General features: G+C 33.9%; 1 protein-coding gene across 1 annotated transcript; it reads right to left on the bottom strand.

Moving 5' to 3' along the window:
- Positions 1-7593: 7593 nt before the first annotated feature.
- Positions 7594-8582, bottom strand: LOC116125448 (BURP domain protein USPL1-like). Its single transcript, XM_031411164.1, has 2 exons — positions 8522-8582; positions 7594-8406 (listed from the first exon to the last, which is right to left on the bottom strand). The coding sequence occupies exons 1-2, from the start codon at positions 8579-8581 to the stop codon at positions 7594-7596; spliced, it is 873 nt and encodes a 290-aa protein (XP_031267024.1). The 5' UTR covers position 8582.
- Positions 8583-21773: the final 13191 nt, after the last annotated feature.

Here is a 21773-nt window from a genome sequence, read left to right as displayed (position 1 = left end):
CGACGGAGAAGATGCAATAGTTCATCTCAATTAACATGGGTTCTCGATCTAATGGCCCACAAATATTTTTAGGCCAATTTCCATCGGATCCTCCACCACCTGCAACAATTTGATTTTTTTATTTGTCACTTTTTGTTGAACATTAAAAATTTAATCAAGTTTATATATTTTTAACTTTTTATTTAAAAACAAACATATATAGTTCTATAATATTTTGGTTCGATATATTTGTCTGATTTGAATTAATTACATTTACAAATTGATATTTACGTTTTAGAATTAAATTTTAAAATGTCTAAGATAAATTAAATGTTATATATATATATATATATAAGCGACCACAATTATATTTCGACGTTGTAGACTTTTAGCTATGAAATACATTCAACGTTGAAAAGTTTTGTCGATGACTTTTACGTTTCATCGCTAATAGTTTCAAATGACAAAATATAAAGTACCGTCGTGTTATACTTTAAATGACACATACAGAGAATACGTTGCTATTAACTTTAGGCAACAACAACACATTTTTATCGCACTACATGTTCGGCGACAAAATATCACATTTCGTCACTGTATACGTTAAGCTACGCATACAATTATAATGTTGCTATTAACTTTATGCAACAAACATGCACATTTCGTCGCGGTATATTGTAGGCGAGCAAAATTCACATTTCGTCGTGGTATACGTTAAGTGACACAAACACACATCTCGTCGCGGGATATGTTAAGCTACAAAAACACACATCTCGTCGCGGTATATGTTAAGCTACAAAAACACACATCTCGTCGCTATATATGTTAAGCTACAAAAACACACATCTCGTCGCAGTATAGAGTAGGCGACACAATAGAGAGTACGCCGTTATTAACTTTAGGCGACGACATTTAATATTTCACCGGTAATTAGTTTTAGCGACGAAAATGGTATAGGCGACAATTTTTTGGTTTGTCGCCAAATTTAGCGACGACTTTTAACAAATTGTCACCTAAAATCAAGCGCGACATGCCTACCGCGACGATCATGGCGACGATTTTTTTTCGTCGCTAAACGTATACCGCAATAATTTCTAGGTTTTTAGCAACAAAAAAATTTGTAGCTAAAAGCCCTTTTTGTTGTAGTGAAAATATAAAAAATGATATATTAAAATCATTACAAGTAATCTCATGAAAAATATCATTGTTTCAATTACGATCTACGGAGATTGATTTATTAATATGAGCCTATGTTGGAGGCCCATTAGCATCATGAGATGAGCCATTACGCTCTTATTGCATGAATTATGACAAAAGTTGTTTAAATATGTTTAATTATATTTGTCCATAATTTATTGGTATGATTTCGACAAATTTAGAATTAAAATCATAATTTTTGTTTCTTTAGTCTTGATGATATTTGATTCATTTGAATGAAAAAAATATAAAAATGATATATTAAAACAATTAGAAGTAACCCCGTGAAAAATATCATTGTCTCAATTACGATATATGAAGATTTATGTATTGATATGGGCTTATGTTAGGAGGCCCATTAGCATCATGAGATGAGCCATTACGCTCCTATTGCATGAATTATGACAAAAGTTTTAGCTAAAGTTATTTAAATATGTTTAATCATTCAATATGTTTTATTATATATGTCCATAATTTATCAGTATGATTTTGACAAATTTAGAATTAAATTCATAATTTTTTATTTCTTTAGCCTTGATGATATTTGATTCATTTGAATAAAAAAAATATAAAAATGATATATTAAAACAATTAGAAGTAATCTCGTAGAAAATATCATTGTCTCAATTACGATATATGAATATTTATGTATTGATATGAGTCTACGTTGGAGGCCCATTAGCATCATAAGATGAACCATTATGCTCTTATTTCATGAATTATGACAAGAATTTTAGGTAAAATTGTTTAAATATGTTTAATTGTTTACCATTAAAAAATACATGTTTTATTATATATGTACATAATTTATCGGAATGATTTTGATAAATTTAGAATTAAAATCTTAATTTTTTGTCTCTTTAGCCTGAATGATATTTGATTCCTTTCAATGAAAAAATATAAAAATGATATATTAAAACAATTAAAAGTAATCTCGTGAAAAATATCATTGTCTCAATTACGATATATGAAGATTTATATATTGATATGGGCCTACGTTGGAGGCCCATTAACATCATGAGATGAACCATTATGCTCTTATTTCATGATTATGACAAAAAAATTAGGTAAAATTGTTTAAATATGCTTAATCGTTTAACATATAAAAATATATGTTTTATTATATCTATCCATAATTTATTGGTATGATTTTGACAAATTTACAATTAAAAATTTAAAATCATAATTTTTTGTTTCTTTAGCCTTGATGATATTTGATTCCTTTCAATAAAAAATATAAAAATAATGTATTAAAACAATTAGAAGTAATCTCATGGAAAATATCATTGTCTCAATTACGATATATGAAGATTTATGTATTGATACATGCTTATGTTGGAGGCCCATTAGCATCATGAGATGAACCATTATGCTATTATTTCATGAATTAGGACAAAAAAATTAGGTAAAATTGTTTAAATATGTTTAATCGTTTACCATTAAAAAACATATGTTTTATTATATTTATCCATAATTTATTGGTATGATTTTGACAAATTTACAATTAAAAATTTAAAATCATAATTTTTTGTTTCTTTAGCCTTGATGATATTTGATTTCTTTCAATAAAAAATATAAAAATGATGTATTAAAACAATTAGAAGTAATGTTGTGGAAAATATCATTGTTTCAATTACGATATATGAAGATTTATGTATTGATACATGCTTAAGTTGGAGGCCCATTAGCATCATGAGATGAACCATTATGCTATTATTTCATGAATTATGACAAAAAAATTCGTTAAAATTGTTTAAATATATTTAATTGTTTACCATTAAAAAATATGTTTTATTATATCTATGAATAATTTATCAGAATGATTTTGACAAATTTAGAATTAAAATCATATTTTTTTGTCTCTTTAGCGTGAAATGATATTGATAACTTTGAATGAAAAAGTATGAAAATGATATATTAAAACAACTAAAAGTAATCTCGTGGAAAATGTCATTGTCTCAATTAAAATAAACCAACTATTTTCATTTCTTTATACAATACGTTATTTTAAATGTCTAATACATAAGGAAAGAAAAACAAAAACAAAAAACACACACAAAAAAATAATAATAATAATAATAATAATGATAATAATAAAAAAATCAAGAGATAAAAAATATAAAAATCTATGTCTAACAGTTTTATATTTGCCTACATTTTCTATGTTCTTTGGTTAAAATGCCAAATTCCATGTTCAGAAAATTTTAGTAATTTTCACCAAAAAATTAATGCTTGATTTGTGTATTACATTGTGTAATCAATGGAATAATTAAATATAAAATCTCAAAATCTATATAGAAGAGATTATATTTAATATATAATTTTTTTTTACAAATAAATAAGGAGAGCCATGGGACACCCACACGCTAGAATAAAAACTAAATAAAATAGTTTTTAATTTTAATTTTTGGAATTTTATCGTTTAATAAGGGTTGAATAATCATTTTGTATATTTCAAAACCATATCATAATAATCAACATCGTAAAAGCTAATTAATGAGAGTATAATAACCTTCTACATATTATAATTCATTTTTTTTTGGTTAAATTAAACGGCCTTATATAATTAAATATTCTATTTTTGTCTTTTCATAAACTTGTGTACGTACTTGGATTTTTTCTCATAAAATAAAACTCATGTCATTTTTCACATGTTCTTTGATAAATTAAATTAAATTAAAGTTTTGTGGTGGAGTGTTGGAATCTCACACCGACTAAGCACGCTCAAGCCTACTGGTTTATAAGAGAGGGCAATCCTCCTATTCAACAAGGTCTTATTGGATGAGAAGTCAAGCCCACCTCAAATTCTATCATGGTATCAGAGCCTAGGTTCAGTTGAGTTGAGTGCTTGACCAGCGGGTGAGGAGTTTGAGTCAACAACTACCTTCATTAATAGGTATGACCCAACATATGAGCTTGACCGTGAGGGAGAGTGTTGGAGTGCCACATCGACTAGACACGCTTAAGCCTATTGGGTTATAAGAGGGGGTAATCCTCCATTCAACAAGACCTTATTTGGTGAAGAGTTAGGTCTACCTCAAATTATATCATGATATCAAAGCCCATGTTCAGTTGAGCTGAGTGTTTGACCAGTGTGTGGGGAGTTAGAGCTAACAACTACCTCTGTCAACAGGCATGACCTAACATATGAGTTTGACCGTAAGGGGGAATGTTGGAGTTCTACACCGACTAGGCACGTCTATTTGTTTATAAGAGAGGGTAATCCTCTCATTCAGCAAGACCTTATTGGGTGAGGAGTCAAGCCTACCTCAAATTCTATGAAGGAGTAATATGATATCCTTTTGGCCGATGTTTTAAAACTCGGCCTAGCCTAGCCGGTTCAACCGGGACCTGAAAGCTTCAATGGACCGGGTTTATATTTTTCTTATTCACAAAAAACCCTAGGATTTGGGAGGATGATCAACGAACAATTAACAGTCAGAATGCTGGGGCATTTGAAGAGAAAGTGTTGGTGAATGCAATGGTGGTGACGGAGTCCATTTTCGGTGAGTAAATCGACCGGAAATCGAACAAAATTGGTAGCGACAACAATTGAATTTTGCCAACGATTGGCGAGGCTAACGGGGGTGGGGTGAGGTGGGTTTTGGTTAGGAGGAAGAGATGAGTAATTTCTGGGTGATGGGGAGGGTTGTTGACATCAACATCAATGAGATCTGGCCTGGAATGCCGATGCCGACGTCGATGAGATCTAGTCGAAATCAAGCCTATTTTAGCCAGATCTTGGGTAAATTTTAAGGGGAATAGGCCCAAGGGACGATTGGGGTTGCATCTGGGGTGTCGTCACCGCCATTCAGTCGCCAGCTGATTTGTATTTGGGGTGTATTTGTTAAATTTCAAACTTATAAGGACTTAACAAAATTTTTAGGGGTGTATTTGCTAAATTTTAGAAGTTTTTGTCAACCGGTTTGACCATCAACCTAAGACCTGGCAACTTTGCCGGGTTTCACCCCGGGTTGGGTTTTAAAACATTGCTTTTGGCTTTATCCTCCAAATGTTGTGTATAAATATGGTAGAGAAAAATAGGTTCCAGATCATCAAAAACTCCATACTCAATCATTCAAGATTATCTGATTATGAAGCTGTTATTTGCTTTCTTTAAACTCTCACTACTAATATTGCTTTTGGTAATTAGCAAAACTAATTAACTTTCTCTTTCTCTTATTGTTATAAACAAGTATGAAATGATATTTATTAAACCCTAATTAATTGGCATTTTTGTGCAGTTTGCAGGAAGCATTGATGGGAGAAAAGAGCTTGGAGAGTATTGGAAGAATGTAATGAAAGAGCAGCCTATGCCAGAAGTTATTCAGGACCTTGTTTCTGCAAATCATCAGGAGGACACCAATCCTAATGCTGAAAACTTTTTTATTGATGATTTGTCTCAGCTCTTTACTGTAGATGCATGGATTAAAAATAAGCGTAAAGAAGGGAGAAAAGAGGTTGGAGAGTATTGGAAGAAGATGATGAAAGAGGAGCCTATGCCTGAAATTTTTCAAGAGCTTCTTCCTAATAATAATCATCAGGAGGACAGCAATCCTAACGCTAAAAACTTTTTTGTTGATGAACTGTCTCAGCCCTACGCTGTTATAGCATGGAGTAAATATAAGCGTAAAGAAGGGAGAAAAGAGGTTGGAGAGTATTGGAAGAAGGTGAAGAAAGAGCAGCCTATGCCTGCAGAAGTTATTCAAGATCTCGTTCATGATCATGCAGAGCCAGAAAAGAAGGCTAATGCTAAAGAAGAGAAGCCTGGTTTTAGCAATGGTGAGTCAAGCCCAAGGCACTGTGATGATGAGAAATCATCTCCATCCGAAGCCAATAAGTTTGGTATTAAGGATAATCCGATCGAGAAGGTCACCGCAAACTAGCTAATATGTTATTATGTTGTATTGTACTTGTCCGCTATGTTGTTCCTCTTGTGAGGCGTGTAAAATAATAATAAATAAACACATGTGGCTTTATATATGATTCTCCTTCTTCACCACTACATCATACATTAATTCGGACCCAGCATAATCCAAAACCTCAGCAGCTAGCCCTGATACTAATTTAGCTGCATCAATATCGTTTATATATACTGATAAACATCTTCGGTAGACACTCAAACAGTATATGATTAAATAATACACTATAAATAATATTAACAAATGAGAGTACCATCAAGAGGAAAACATAAAAGGAGGATCAAGGTGGAGATTATTCTAGGAGACATCTTTCCTTCTTTTTTTATCAGAATGAAGCTCTTGTAAAATTTCAGGCTTATATCTCTTAAATATCAGAAAATGTTTTTTGTTTTGGGAGTTACTGCAATATTTGATTGCTGTCAGCCACTTAGAAATATATTTTCGTGATCCATAAGTATATATTTTCAGTAGATACCATAGTTAACTCCCAAAACCTTTAAATTAAGACAGTGTATGTACACCTTTCACCTTCGAATTCAGCAACTTTTGCTAACCAACCCCAACCTAAGTTAGCTCGCGAAATCCTCTCGAAGATCTTTACAATGGATGCAATAGCTTTGTCTATTTCCGCTGGACTAATCAGGCCCATTGTATTGAATTGGGATTATTGTTAAAGCATAGTGTTCACAAAGTCCAACCCCTATTATTTAATGTCAATGTGAAGCAACGTTAACCTTTTTCATTGAATTATATACAAAGTTATCGTAACGTTAACCTTTGTCATTGAATTATATACAAAATTATCTGAAGGTTATTGATAGGGCTGTAAAGGAGTCAAGCCGCTCTTGAGTAGCTCGCGGCTCAGCTCATGTCGAGCCGGACTTGGCTCGACAGTCAAGATGAGCCTGAGCTCAAGCCTCTCAAGTGTTGAGTCGAGTTGAGCTCGAGCTTCCCGATGAAATTATCCATTTAATCAAACATTATTTAAGGTAAACATATATTATTTTAAGTAGAATGAAAGGAGGATGTGTTAGATTTTAACCTTCTAATTAATTTTCAGTTTCTAGTTTATAAGATAATACATATATTATTATTTTTTTCTTCCGAAATCTCATATATATCATGTGGCTTCTCTATTGATATAATGATTCCATATATATTTATTTGATTAATAAAGAACTTCATATATATTTAGGGATAATTTGTTGGATAATATATACTATATGATATAAGATTTTGTTGAATAAATATATTGATGATGATATAATTTTCTTATCCTGTTGTCAAAACTCTTCTACTTAGAATTTCTCTTGAATATATATTAATTTGGTAGCAGTAATTTGACATTAATAACAAAAATAACACACATGCATGGGTGCTTGCCATTATTCACTGATTTATTACTTAGCACACAAGCTCCGACATGTCGTACGCAAGCATATTACACAACATTAATTCATACAACATCAAGATATATCGAATAGGAGCAATTAATTTAAGATGATGGAACCCAAACGACATGATTTGTAGGTAGAAAATGGCAAAAGTGATCTCCCCGTTTCTGATCAAGCAATCGGAGTCCTGGGTTGTTCAGGTCCAAATTTAAATTAGATGTTTTCAAGTGACAAATACCAAGACCTTCCACTCGATCTCCATTGTCACCCATCATTGGAACCTTAAACAACTTGTTTTCACTCTCACCTTTCAGGTTGTGGCAGAAATAAACTACGTAAGGATAGGACATCATGTGACATACTACCATCATTGGCACTGGAACCTCCTTCGGCACCTCTGAAATTGTATAGTTTTGCTTACGGCCGGTTAATGATTTTGTGAGAGCAGTTGTGGTTTTAGCTCTTAAATGATATGTCCCCAATGTGTTACCAGCAAAATCAACCATGGATTCTAAGAAAGTAGCACAGAAAACGCTAACTCCTTGGAGGGGCTCCGACTCACAAACTCTTAGTGTGCTTTCGATGGTTTCAGCTTCTGGAGAGTCATGGGGGATTGAGAAAATATTGAGAATGTTTGGGAGTTGGTTTAACGAGAAAGGAATGAGATCAGCCTCTTCTCTGGGGAGGAGCCGAGTAGAAGAAGAAAGGACTTTCGGGGGGAATTCAATAAGCATTTTTTTGCCTAAACTTAGATCATTCATTCTAAATAACCCAAATTCTATAGCCATATGATGATGAGATGATGAATGATGATCCCCATGCATGGCGTCCTGGCGTCCATTCACCATCAGAATATTGTGTTCTTCATCATCATCAAGATGTTGAGTTCTGATCGTCCTAGCTCCAATGCCATGCTGCATTTACACAAGCATCGAGTGACATCTGATTAGATAAAATTACTGACTGTAAGTAACATGAACAATGAGTATTTCTGTACATTTAATATTTAGAGATGAGATTTAATTATACCATCAAGAGAAAAACATAAAAGAGGAGGATCAAGTTGGAGATTATTCCAGCTGCAGCCATCTTTCTTCTTCAAAATAGCAGTTCATTATCGAAGCAGGAGACACACATATAATATAAGACCTAAAGGTAAGGTAATTGTTTTGTGATTATTAGCAGTGGATTAGATATAATTATCATATTACATCATTTTAATTGACTTAATTTGTATAAGAATATTGTAATCTCATTTATGTGCGAAACAGAAATAAACAATAATTTTGCTTTCTGTCTTATCAACATTACTGCAGGCAGAAATCACTTTTGATTGCATAAAATCAATCTTCTTTATATCAATAAGAGTACACGACATATTCCCACCTAAGGTTCGACGAAATCCTAAGTTAGTACTGCAAGTTCCATTTATTTCAGATTTTTACCCTTAAAGTAATAGAAAATGGTTAGATATAATAGCTCAGGGGTAAATTGATCATTTCACAGAGGAGGCGCACATTAGCAGATCGCCACCCTTAACAAAACTCTGACGCACGTTAGCCAACATCATCGTCGATGTTTTTCGCCCTTTTCTGACGATTCTTCCACCCAAAATCACCCTTGTCATCACCATTCAAACCCTTATCCTCCCCTTTACAAAACCTTACCCTTCACAACCCCTCATCACTCACTGATCGCCAGCCACGACAGCTGTCACATGCGACTGGTTTTCGTCGGTCTCCACCGGTGATTGGCCATTAAACAGTTGTTGGGGGACATAGGGGTTTTGTAGATTTGGAGACGTTGGTTGCAGTGGTGATGTCCAATTGGATTTTCGTCGCAGGAATCGACCGGAATCCAACGAAGAACGATGAAAACCTAAGCCTAACGGCACTGGCTATTGGAGGGCCCAATGAGTTGGAAACCAAAGGGGTTTTGGATGACGGACGATGGGGAAGGTGATGGAGGTGACCAGGGGGTTCGTCGTCATCAGAAACAGTCCAGATCTAGTGAAAATCGAGATGGTGCGTAATCACTGGTAATATAATTGAAGTAATTTCAAAATAAAATAGTTAATTTTATAATTTTAGTAATTTAGAGGTTAAAAGATAATTTATTAATTTAGGATTAAGAGCATTATGATAATTGTATCCCCATTACTGTGAAAATTGTTAACAATATTCTTTTAAGGATAAGAATTTGGAATAAATAGAACTTAGGATATTTCGTCAAACCTGGAGTGGGAATATGTTGTTTACTATATCAATAATTTTGCTTTCTGTCTTGTCAACATTATTGCAGACGTAAATTACTGTTGATTGCAAGCGATAAGGCCCATTACATCAAATTATTAAAAGATAGCCTGTTGCATTTTATGGCAAAATCAAATCAAATCAATAATGTTGAATCGGGATCCTTGTCTTTTATTAAAGAGATGGGTCAATGTGCTCAGTGCCGTTACCCTTTACGCCAAAAGTTGAAATTAGAAAGAGATGGGTCAATGTGTAGGGGTGTAAACAAGCCGAGCTGAGTCGAGCTTTTGGCTTATCGAGCTCAGCTCATTTACAACAGTATCGAGCTCGAGCCTGACGAGCCTCAAAATTGAGACTCGAGCTCGAGCTGAGCCGGCTCGATAGCGAGCTCCCAAGCCTTATCGAGCTCGATAAGGCTCGATCAAACCACCATTTATCCAGGTTTGATCGAGCCAAGTTCCCCTTTTTTACAGCAATTTACCTGCGTACTGTATTTCATATTTACATCCAATGTTGAATTAACCATGACAGTTTCAAACATTACAAAATGTCTATTACCTTACAAAATCAAAAAACAGTTCTGAATATATACAAATAACATTCTTAGGAGTACATATACAATCCACCAATCAAAATCACTATCCACCAGTAGTCTGCAGTAGGCCTATCTTCGATGAAAACCACAATTTCCCCCTGCCTCTAGAAAATGTTCAATTTAATAAGTATTTTTTAAGGTAACTATGACAAGAAAAAAATATGTATAATCATGAAACAAAAGCGAAAAAAATAAAAGTTTTACCTATGCATGCCTCCTACCACAGCCAAACCATGCACTGAATCCCAGAATTATGAGGATAGGAAGGTTGATCTCCAACGGTTGTTGCTCTTCCTGAAATGACAAAGGAGAGTAATTGATTTAGTTAGTATAAATATAAAGTAAACTAAATTATAAAACAATATCAATTAAGTATGTAACCACTTTACATCTTTCTTCACCCCATTCAATGTCTTGCTCCAATCACATCCATAAGACATCTCCACCTGTTGGGAGCCAACGACGATCGGTACGTGTAATAACCCTACTGTGCGCTAGTAGACTCAGAAGCAACCGTAGTAATAGGAATGGCTACTATGTCACGAGCCATGGTAACACAATAGGGAACTTTGTTGAATTAGCCTTCCACCAGGTCAAAGCATCAAATGTCGTAGCGTCCCCAACACATTTATGGCATCCCTTCCCAGGTAACAGTCTAACTCTGATTTCGTATGTCATAACTGGCTACAACCCATCAGATATATAATATACATAATATTATGCCCTATCTAACGACGTGCGCTGCCCCTCACAACCTCTGAACTTCACCCCCTGAATAGTTATTCAAAGCGCATACGTAACAACACGGACAATCACATACTCCCTAATCTACCTCATACCAGCATCGGCACAACACCATATGCCCGCGATTCAGCCTGAGGATACAATCTTAGGGAACGCCCATTCCATTACCCTCATCTTCATCTGGTGGATCCAAAATAGCAAGCCACACCCATCAGTAGATTACATTCTATCCAATATTTGTCAAACTTTTTCTTTTCATTTCCAAATCATGGTCTGTATAAACTGATCTCCATCCCGACTCTTTATTAAATACAACAATACATTTTTATGTACATACTGTTTTAGAAACAATTTTGATGTCGATAGATCACTCTCCCCGAGTATCAGATTCGCGCAGCACTACACACCTTCAAAATAGACAAATTTTCTCACAACTTTGTCCCAATCCTCCTCCTATGGGACATAATGATAACTAAATCCCTCTCCTCAAACAGGGAAAACACTCCTAGATTGCATTGGCCGTTGTCAACCTATCATATTTGACTTCCATCGCGTTTTGCATCAAGCAGAAGCGTGCGAATGGCAATCGCGTTGTTGAACAATCTCTTAAAACACCTTTAGTCTACTCTCCCGCTGATTGATATACACACGGTATCAACGATGTCCCAATATTGTATTAATCTGATGAAGACCCATCTGAACAACCAGTGTCAAGATATGTGCACATACACCTCACCATGAACCCTCTGCCGCCCCCACATATTAAGTCTTTCCCATACTTGGCCAAATTATCTTTCACAAACCTTTTACTGGCAACATCATGGCTTGAATCATTATCCACCTATATCGTGTGGGAACCTTAGCTTCATTCCCCACTCCTCAACAACTTGAAATTGATCAGCAATGGCAACACCAAAATGGGGAGGAGCAGAAATGGGGAATGAATAATGTTCAATCCCGTCTATTAAACTTCCAAGATCATCAATCCCATGCCCAGTCCAAACCATGTATTCCATCCTCTGGTTGCCTGATCCATAATCTGGGGTCAGGCTTAGCGTACCTAACACCCTTCCATAGTTCATCAACTTTTGTCTCTCACGTTCAAACACTTTCACATACAATCTTCTTACAAGCATTACGGGATAATTGTAGTCCATTTCGGAACCCTTACTTCATCCATATTGTTCAACTCCCTCTTTTCCTCCACAATAGAAAATGGATGCTCATGCAGCAGCACCCATGTCAATACTTCCCTCATCTTCAACATACGGATTGGCCCCGCGTAGAGGCAGCAGTACATTAGACCACCCTTGAAGTAGAAGTGGGGAAATTTATTTGTTGTTGCCTCAAGTGACTGTTCTCTGTTCTCTTGCCACCCTTTTCAATGTCGTGGTTGAGTGTGGTTGTGGTTCTTGACCACTGGGCAGTGATTGTTCAACTTGTGTTTTACAATGACTGCACTCTCCCCTTCTATCCACAGAAACCACCTCCGTAAATCTGACCTACACGAACTGATGTTTTCCGCTCTCCGAGTGTCTGGGGCGATGCCGGCCTCGTCTAGTTTGATTGTCATTCTCAACATTTTCGGGGCTCACTCACCACTTGCTCTCGGTGCACCACTGTGCTTTCCTAAATTTACGGCCGATCAACTGCTCTACCTGTAAAACAAACAAAAAAACAAATCGTCACGACGTCATCCATGTTGTGCTTGAAGAACTGTCTAACCATAGGCCATAACCTACAATTGAAAAATGTAATTACCGATTTCGTTAGACAATATCATAAGTTAAAATAATATACTATTACTAATGATATATTCATTTTACAAAAAATATACCCAAAATGTTTCTCAATCAATCATTTATACTATATATATAGTATATATATATTATATATATATCTATATATATATATATATATATATATATATATATCATGTTCATCCACACATTGTAAGATCAGTGATTGTGTACTTCTGCAGTAATTCTCATTATTGTGAATTCTGGGCATTAAAATTTATTAGAATTAGTTGCTGCAGTAATTCTGTTATGTGTAATTCTGCAGTAGTTTAGAATTAGTTGGAAGTCAGTTTACTATTGAGATAAACCTTGGTTATATGTTAACCATAGTTAATTATGTTGAGTTATCGTGTAAGTATAAAACATTGTACAAATGAGTAATTGAAAAGTAATAAACACGAAGACTGATTTTTTCTTCAGAACACCTGCTGTTTTTTACTCTTCAACGGATCATTTAGAGATTTGTTAGTCCAGAACCAAGATAATGAAGGGAGCAATATCTTGCATTTGGCTGCAAGGTTGCCACCATCTGAGAGTCCCAATATTGAATCAAGAGAAACTTCAATATATCATTGAAGATGTAGTGCGTTTTGGCAATAACAGCAGTTCACTCTTCAAGTCCCTGACGAAGAGTCTTTTTTAAAAATGGGAAGAACCTCAATGTACATAATACTCTCTTACCCACTATCTTAACTAATAAAATCACATATCTCTACACATAAACAACTATAATCACACTGTTACTCTTCTAATTCCAATTAATACTCTCTTACCCACCTACTCTATCTCTATTCACTCAACAATCTTATACCTCTCTATTCTTTTGCTAACACTTCCAAAGAACAAACATAAGCCAGAAGGCTATGTGGGCTAACTTCTGTGAGTGCAAATGAAATAAAAACAAGAATTCATTTTTTGCATTTAACAAAAAACCATGAACTGCAAATGAAATAAAAAAAAAAATCATCAAAAACGCTAAAAGAAACCCACCAAACCTTGAACTTAACAATTCATTACACATTAATTAGCTAATTATTTACACAAACCTAATATAATCCAAACAACCAAAGAGTCAACTCAACACAAACAAAATATCATAACAATTAATTTTTCAAATATGTATGTATATATTTAAATTAATATATATATACATGTATGTATGTATACATATATAGAGATGCTATGATGAGAAAGAAAACACCTACAGCACCTATACTAGTAATTATGTTGTGATAATTATTAAATAAATCCATAAACAAGCAAAAACAAAATCACACCGACATTTGCAAACCATTTAGTAGAAATCAAATGTAAACGGAGCAACTCAAAGAAGAGACAACCAAGTACATAAGTAACTCCAAAAACATCACCAACCAGAACCCGAGAAGTTATTAAGACAATCATAAATTTTATTCAACCTAATCAGTTCAATCAGTGACAATATTGGCAGACATTCTTCAGTGTTTAAGCAGCATATGTGCCACTGTATGTACTATATACATAGAGTACATATATACAGACAAGAAACTCAAGAGTCAAAAAAGTGAATTTCAAAGTGAAGTATACAAGCCACTGTATGAACCACAATCCCCGTTCCAGCAATTTGCATCCTCAACTTTCAAGATTTACAAGGTTTTATGAAGCAGTTAATATTCTATTCTCTTCTCACAAGGATGAAATGCCGATTTCATGTGCAACAATTAATTAGGAAGTTTCTAGAAGCCAATAAATTGTAATTTCCTACTGCTTAAAATACCGACGGTCCTCTTCATCAACTAGAACAAGGTTCAAGTAATACTTCACATAGTCTGATTGGAATTGATTCATCTGTAAAGCAAGAATGAATTTATAGCAAATGCATCCACCAACTCATCGAAACACATAATTTGCGGTACATCATTTTCACTTCTCTAAAGCATAAAACAAACAAACTTGGAAGTTTCAGAGTGTTGGGCCTCATTTTCCGGTTGCCGAGATCGGAGATGGCGACGGAGATTACCGATTTCAGAGTGTTTGGTTCGCTATTTGGGATTTGGGGGTATTTGGGATTTAGGGCAAGAACTGAAATTGAAGCTCTGTTTGCAATATCGTGTTATTTCAAATTTGCACTTTGGGGGGAAATTGTCATTTTTTAAAACTTTTTTCACTATAAAATGTTATTTAATACCTAATAGTTTAAAAAATCAGCAAAACACCCTGTGAAGTGTATAGTGCTTAATCGAGCCGGACCAGGCTCGCGAGCCCACGAGCCGAGCTTCACTGTGTTTGAACTCGACTCGGTTAACGAATTGAGTTCGAGTCGAGTCGAACCGAGCCTTATCGAGCCGAGGCTCGTTTACAGTCCTATCGCTCCTATCATTTAGGAGATAATAATGGGCGCGTTTGACTAAGTATTTTTATTTATATTTTGGACCGAATTTTACGGATAATGTTTATTTTATTATTTACAGAATCCTGTCCTGATAATTCAATCCTGACAACTATCCTGATAAATTTTTTTTTACCGCTACAATTTGTTTTTTTCACTGCATCTTCACTGCTTCACCATTTCACTTTCTTATATCCATCACCAGCTTCGTGCTTCACTTCTCAGTTGGCATTACCGTTTTCAGTGCTTCACTTTCTCAGTATCCATCACCACCATTTCAGTTTCTAATAATCCATTATCAGGTTCAGTGCTTCACTTCCCAATTTGCATTACCACCATTTCACTTTCTAGTATCCAGTACCAGCTTCAGTGCTTCACTTCTTACCGTGAACCCCCAATGCTCTCTGTCACAAACCCACATTCTAACCCAACGTGAACGCACCGTGAACCCGCAAATCCCTCTGTCACAAACCCACTGTGAACTCACCTCAGATCCCCAACCGTGAACCCACCGTGACCCGATCTGTCACACACAAACCCACCGTGACCCGATTTGATCCTTACAACGCCATTGTGACCCGATCTATCGCAAACGCACCCACGGTGACTCGATCTATTGCAAACCCACCCACCGTGACCCGATCAACTGCAAACGCACCCACGGTGACCCGATCTATCACAAACGCACCCACTGTTACCCGATCTGTCATAAACCCACACCTCGAGCACACACAACCCCACCGTGACCGTGACCGTGACTTGATCTATCGCAAACCAACCCACCCCGATCACATCGTCACTGTCACCCGATCTGTCGAATACCAACCCACCCCGATCACACACAAACCCACTATCACCGTGACCCGATCTGCCGCAAACCCACACCCTGATCTGGATCAAACCCACACCCCGATTTGGATCAAACCCACCTCAGATCTGTGTACAAGGGGATGCTGTTTTGCGTTTTTTCTTTGTTTCGCATGAATGGATTGTGAATGCGCATGGATGAGTTTTTGTTTTAATTGGGTTTTTATTTTTTTCGGCAATTGGCACATAATTGTTTTAATTGGGTTTTTATTTTAAAAAAATGCAATAAAATATTATATTAATAAATCATTTATAAAAATATATATTAATCAAATATTCAACACAAATATCAAAGTCAAAATACTCTACCAAACACATATTCTAAAAATCTTATTCTCGTAATCATAACCCTATTCAACTATCCAATACTATCCCCAAAATCCTATCCAAAATAATAAACCAAACGCACCCAATATCTTTTTTATATCTTGTGGTTGTGTTGCAAGGGGAAAGGCCCCAAAATCAAAAAGACTTATGATTAATCAGATTTTTGTTTTTGTTTTTTTTAATCATGGCTTTAACTAATTTTTCGATACCTTAAAACTATAGGTCGGATAAAAGTTTCAGTGGCTATCCCTATTAACAATTGATGAAAGATTTGAATTTATGACCTTTTGAATAATACATCTTAGAGTTTTTATCGAATTACTCGGTTTATAACATATTTTTTATATTTGCAGTGAAAGAATGAATTAAAATTGAAGAATAGCAGTTTTGAAAGATAAAATTAGCCACTAAGAACATCTTGGTATTGATATATACAAATACAATAACTTCAAATTTTAAAATATGTAGGGTTTTTCTTGCTTTATTAACTTGAATCACTTCCATAAATTTTCTAAAAGTAATCAGTTATTTTAGGTGCATCCCCACATTATAAACTTCATTCCAAAACTTAATTCTCAGATTAGAACAATGATAATATTATCAAATTGCAATATTTTTTCGATCAGTTTACTTCAATAATTTAAATTAAAGTTGGGTGGAGGAGTGATATGATATCCTTTTGGCTTTATCCACCAAGTGTTGTGTATAAATATAGTAGAGAAAAATAGCTTGCAGATCATCAAAAACTCCTTACTCAATCATCTCTTAACGTCAAGATTATGAAGCTTTTATTTGCTTTCTTTACACTCTCATTACTACTATTGCTTCTGGTAATTACCAAAACTAATTAACTTAATTTCTCTTNGGAGGCCCATTAGCATGATGAGATGAACCACTATAATCCTCATCATTTAACATTAGGATGAAATGTAGTTGATTCTTTTGATGAAAAAGTATATAAATAATTGAATAAATAAAGCAATTAGAAGTAATCTTGTGGAAAATGTTATTGACTCAATTACGATATATGAAGATTTATGTATTGATATGGGCCTACATTGGAGGCCCATTAGCATCATGAGATGAACCACTATGGTGTGGAAATATGTTTTATTATATCTGTCCATTATTTAATGGTATGATTTTGACAAATCTAAGATTAAAATCATAATTTTTTTTTGTCACTTTAGCATGAAATGATATTTGATTCCTTTGAATGAAAAAGTATAATAATCATATATTAAAATAATTAGAAGTAATCTAGTGGAAAATGTCATTGTCTCAATTAAAACAAACGAGCTTATGTATAAAATTCGTTTATTATTTATTTATTTTTTAGATTTTTAAATTCTAATTGAATTAATTGTCTCAAAATTTTAATTTTTCTTTTAGATTTTGTGTTCCGACTTATGCTTGCCATAATGCACAAGGAAATTAAAAAAAAAAAAAAAAAAAAGCAAAAAACACATAGACACGCAAAAACTAATCAAGAGATCTCTTCCCTTGTGGTCGGATGACAAACTCTTTAATCACTAGAGTTACCTATACTAAAGAGTCTTTTGTTCGAGTCTAGGAGAGACACCTATCATAATTGTACAATCACCTTTGTTTGTTGGGTTTGTAGGGTGTTCTATGGCTTTGAGATTGTACAATTATCTTGGTTTGTTGGGTTTAGAGGGTGTTCTACGAACTCGGTTGACAATTACGCCTAGATACCTTAGTTATTAAAAACTAATCAAGAGATAAAAAAGATAAAATTTTATATCTAATGTCTTATGTTAAAATAAATATACTTTTACATCACTCCATAAGTAGTTCCAAACAGTATTATGACTTGTTTGTGTTGTTTCACTTAGCATGAAAGATATTTGATTCCTTTGAATTGAAAGTATAATAATCATATATTAATAATTAGAAGTAATCTATGGGAAAATGTCATTGTCTCAATTAAAACAAACGAGCTTATGTATAAAATTCGTTTATTTATTTATTTTTTAGATTTTTAAATTCTAATGAATTAATTGTCTCAAAATTAATTTTCTTTTAGATTTTGTGTTCCGACTTATGCGTTTCAACATTTGCCACTAGCATAAGATTAAAGCAATATGGAATATTTGTTATTTTTCTATACTTATCAAATACCAACATCCAAACTAAGAGAGAGCACCAACAACACATATCCTACCTCCAAAGCAACTAATCAAGAGATTCATATCCCCAACTAATAGCTAGGAAACAGGGGTCGAATGTACATTGAAGGAATTTTTTCGGATTGATGATGTGTTAGGGGTGGTGGAGAGTTTTTTTGGGGATAGGGATGAAAAAAGGATTTTTTTTTTTTATATTTGTATTGGTTTATTTTATCCCAAAAGAAGAGTCTTTTTTTTTTTTCTTTTTTGCTTAATTTTTTTTTGGTTTTTCGTTGAGTCGGACTTTTTGTTGATGACTTGTCTCAGCCCTACAGTGTATTTGCATGGATTAAAAATAAGCCTAAAGAAGGGAGAAAAGAGGCTGGAGGGTATTGGAAGAAGGTGGAGAAAGAGCATCCTATGCCTGCAGAAGTTGTTCAAGATCTCGTTCATAATCATGCAGAAGCAGAAAACAATGCTAATGCTAAAGAAGAGAAGCCTGGTTTTAGCAATGGTGAGTCAAGCCCAAGGCACTGTGATGATGAGAAACCATCTCCATCTGAAGCCAATCAGTTTGGTATTAAGGATAATCCGATCGAGAAGGTCATCGCAAACTAGCTAATATGTTATTATGTTGTATTGTTCTTGTCCGCCATGTTGTTCCCCTTGTGAGGCGTATAAAATAATAATAAATAAACACATGTGGTTTTATATATGATCCTCCTTCTTGACCACTACATCACTACAACTGACGCATACATTAATTCGAACCCAGCATAATCCAAAACCTCAGCAGCTAGCCCTGATACTAATTTAACTACAGATCAATTATTCTAGGAGAATCACCGAAGAACTTTACTGAAAAATGAATAGTAAAATTAAAACTATAAATTAAATCTGTTATACACAAATTAAGTTGGCTGAAGTGAATGAGCAGGGCTTGTATTATCCTTGGATATATATATAAACAAGATTTTATAATTAGAGTACCTATAGCCATAATATATATGACATTAAGAACATATATATCTCCATGTTATTATATAATGATTCAAACAGTACTGGATAGCACGCCATTCTTCATTGATTTATTATTTATTACACATCAATCCATATAAAAACAGGAAGCATAAACCAACTAGCCAGCAAGCGAAACCACAATGTAAAATATAAACCACCGTTGGTAGGCTAATAGTAAAAGAGCAAAGTAAAAGAGTAAAGGAGGATCTAACATAATCTCTTAAGTTTGAGTCCCCTTAATAATAAATGAGGAAGAAAAAAATTTAACATAGTTTTTTAAGTTTGAATCCCCATAACCCCTAATAAGGGTGTTTATTGAAACTCTTATTCGATCGATAGTTTCAGAGTCTTGAGAGATCAATTAAGATATACATATACTGATCCGAATACTCTCGATCATAAAAAAAATATATATATAAAAAAAACCTCAATATAATTGCAGCAATATACTAGTGGGTGGTGGATGACGGAACCCAGAGTCCCAGACGACATTATTTTTAGATAAAATATGGCATATTATATTTCCGGGTTTGAGGCCTAGCATTCGAAAAGTCATAGGTCCATTATGTGGGATTGAGATCATTATTGAAAGCACAGAGTCAACTGAACCCATCTCTTTCGATTATCGTATTGAATGGGCTTCAGCTTTATGGCAAAATCAAATCAATGATGGCCGAAAGTATACATCTTGCGGTGAGCATCAGCCGAGGCAAATTCATGTTCAAACGACCCACTCTATAATATCATAAATGCTCAAGAGGCATTATCGTAGTGATGACATGAAATTGTTATATATTTTTTAGGGGTTTTCTTTAATTAAAATAATAAATTAAAGTTGTCCTTTTACCTTCACATTTCGCTTTTTCCAGAATTTTCCAATAAGAAATAAATATATAAGACAACTGTGAGATAACCACTCTCAATGAAATCATAACACTTTTTGGATTTTTTTTTTCTCTCCGCCTGTATGTTTAAATCAAATGTGATTGGTACTTGTCATGCATTCATTGTCTCGTAGTACTACATCAACAATACGATAATGGCATCATAGGGATTCAATATAGGTTCTTAAGTTCAAATCATTTTAGACATTAATGATAAAAGAGCAAAAGGGATTCAACATGAGTTCTTTAGTAGTAAAAGAGCACTAGATGATATGATGGTAAAAAAAAACAAAAGGGTCTAACATAAGTTTTTAAGTTTGAGTTCCTTCAAACACTAATAAAAGTGATCTTGGAGAATTAATTGAGATGCGTACAAACTGATTTGAACACCTTCGACCACCAATATATATATATATATATATATAATCCTCATCATTTAACATTAGGATGAAATGTAGTTGATTCTTTTGATGAAAAAGTATACAAATAATCGAATAAATAAAGCAATTATAAGTAATCTTGTGAAAAATGTCATTGTCTTAATTACGATATATGAAAATTTATGTATTGATATGGGCCTACATTGGAGGCCCATTAGCATGATGAGATGAACCACTATAATCCTCATCATTTAACATTAGGATGAAATGTAGTTGATTCTTTTGATGAAAAAGTATATAAATAATTGAATAAATAAAGCAATTAGAAGTAATCTTGTGGAAAATGTTATTGACTCAATTACGATATATGAAGATTTATGTATTGATATGGGCCTACATTGGAGGCCCATTAGCATCATGAGATGAACCACTATGGTGTGGAAATATGTTTTATTATATCTGTCCATTATTTAATGGTATGATTTTGACAAATCTAAGATTAAAATCATAATTTTTTTTTGTCACTTTAGCATGAAATGATATTTGATTCCTTTGAATGAAAAAGTATAATAATCATATATTAAAATAATTAGAAGTAATCTAGTGGAAAATGTCATTGTCTCAATTAAAACAAACGAGCTTATGTATAAAATTCGTTTATTATTTATTTATTTTTTAGATTTTTAAATTCTAATTGAATTAATTGTCTCAAAATTTTAATTTTTCTTTTAGATTTTGTGTTCCGACTTATGCTTGCCATAATGCACAAGGAAATTAAAAAAAAAAAAAAAAAAGCCAAACAATAGACACGGACAAAACTAATCAAGAGATCTCTTCCCTTGTGGTCGGATGACAAACTCTTTAATCACTAGAGTTACCTATACTAAAGAGTCTTTTGTTCGAGTCTAGGAGAGAC

Source organism: Pistacia vera, unplaced genomic scaffold (genome assembly GCF_008641045.1).
Source record: "Pistacia vera cultivar Batoury unplaced genomic scaffold, PisVer_v2 Contig166, whole genome shotgun sequence".
In the NCBI taxonomy this organism is placed as follows: Eukaryota; Viridiplantae; Streptophyta; class Magnoliopsida; order Sapindales; family Anacardiaceae; genus Pistacia; species Pistacia vera.
The sequence above is the reverse complement of the archived record's forward strand: the minus strand, read 5'-3'. Positions and strand labels throughout refer to the sequence as shown.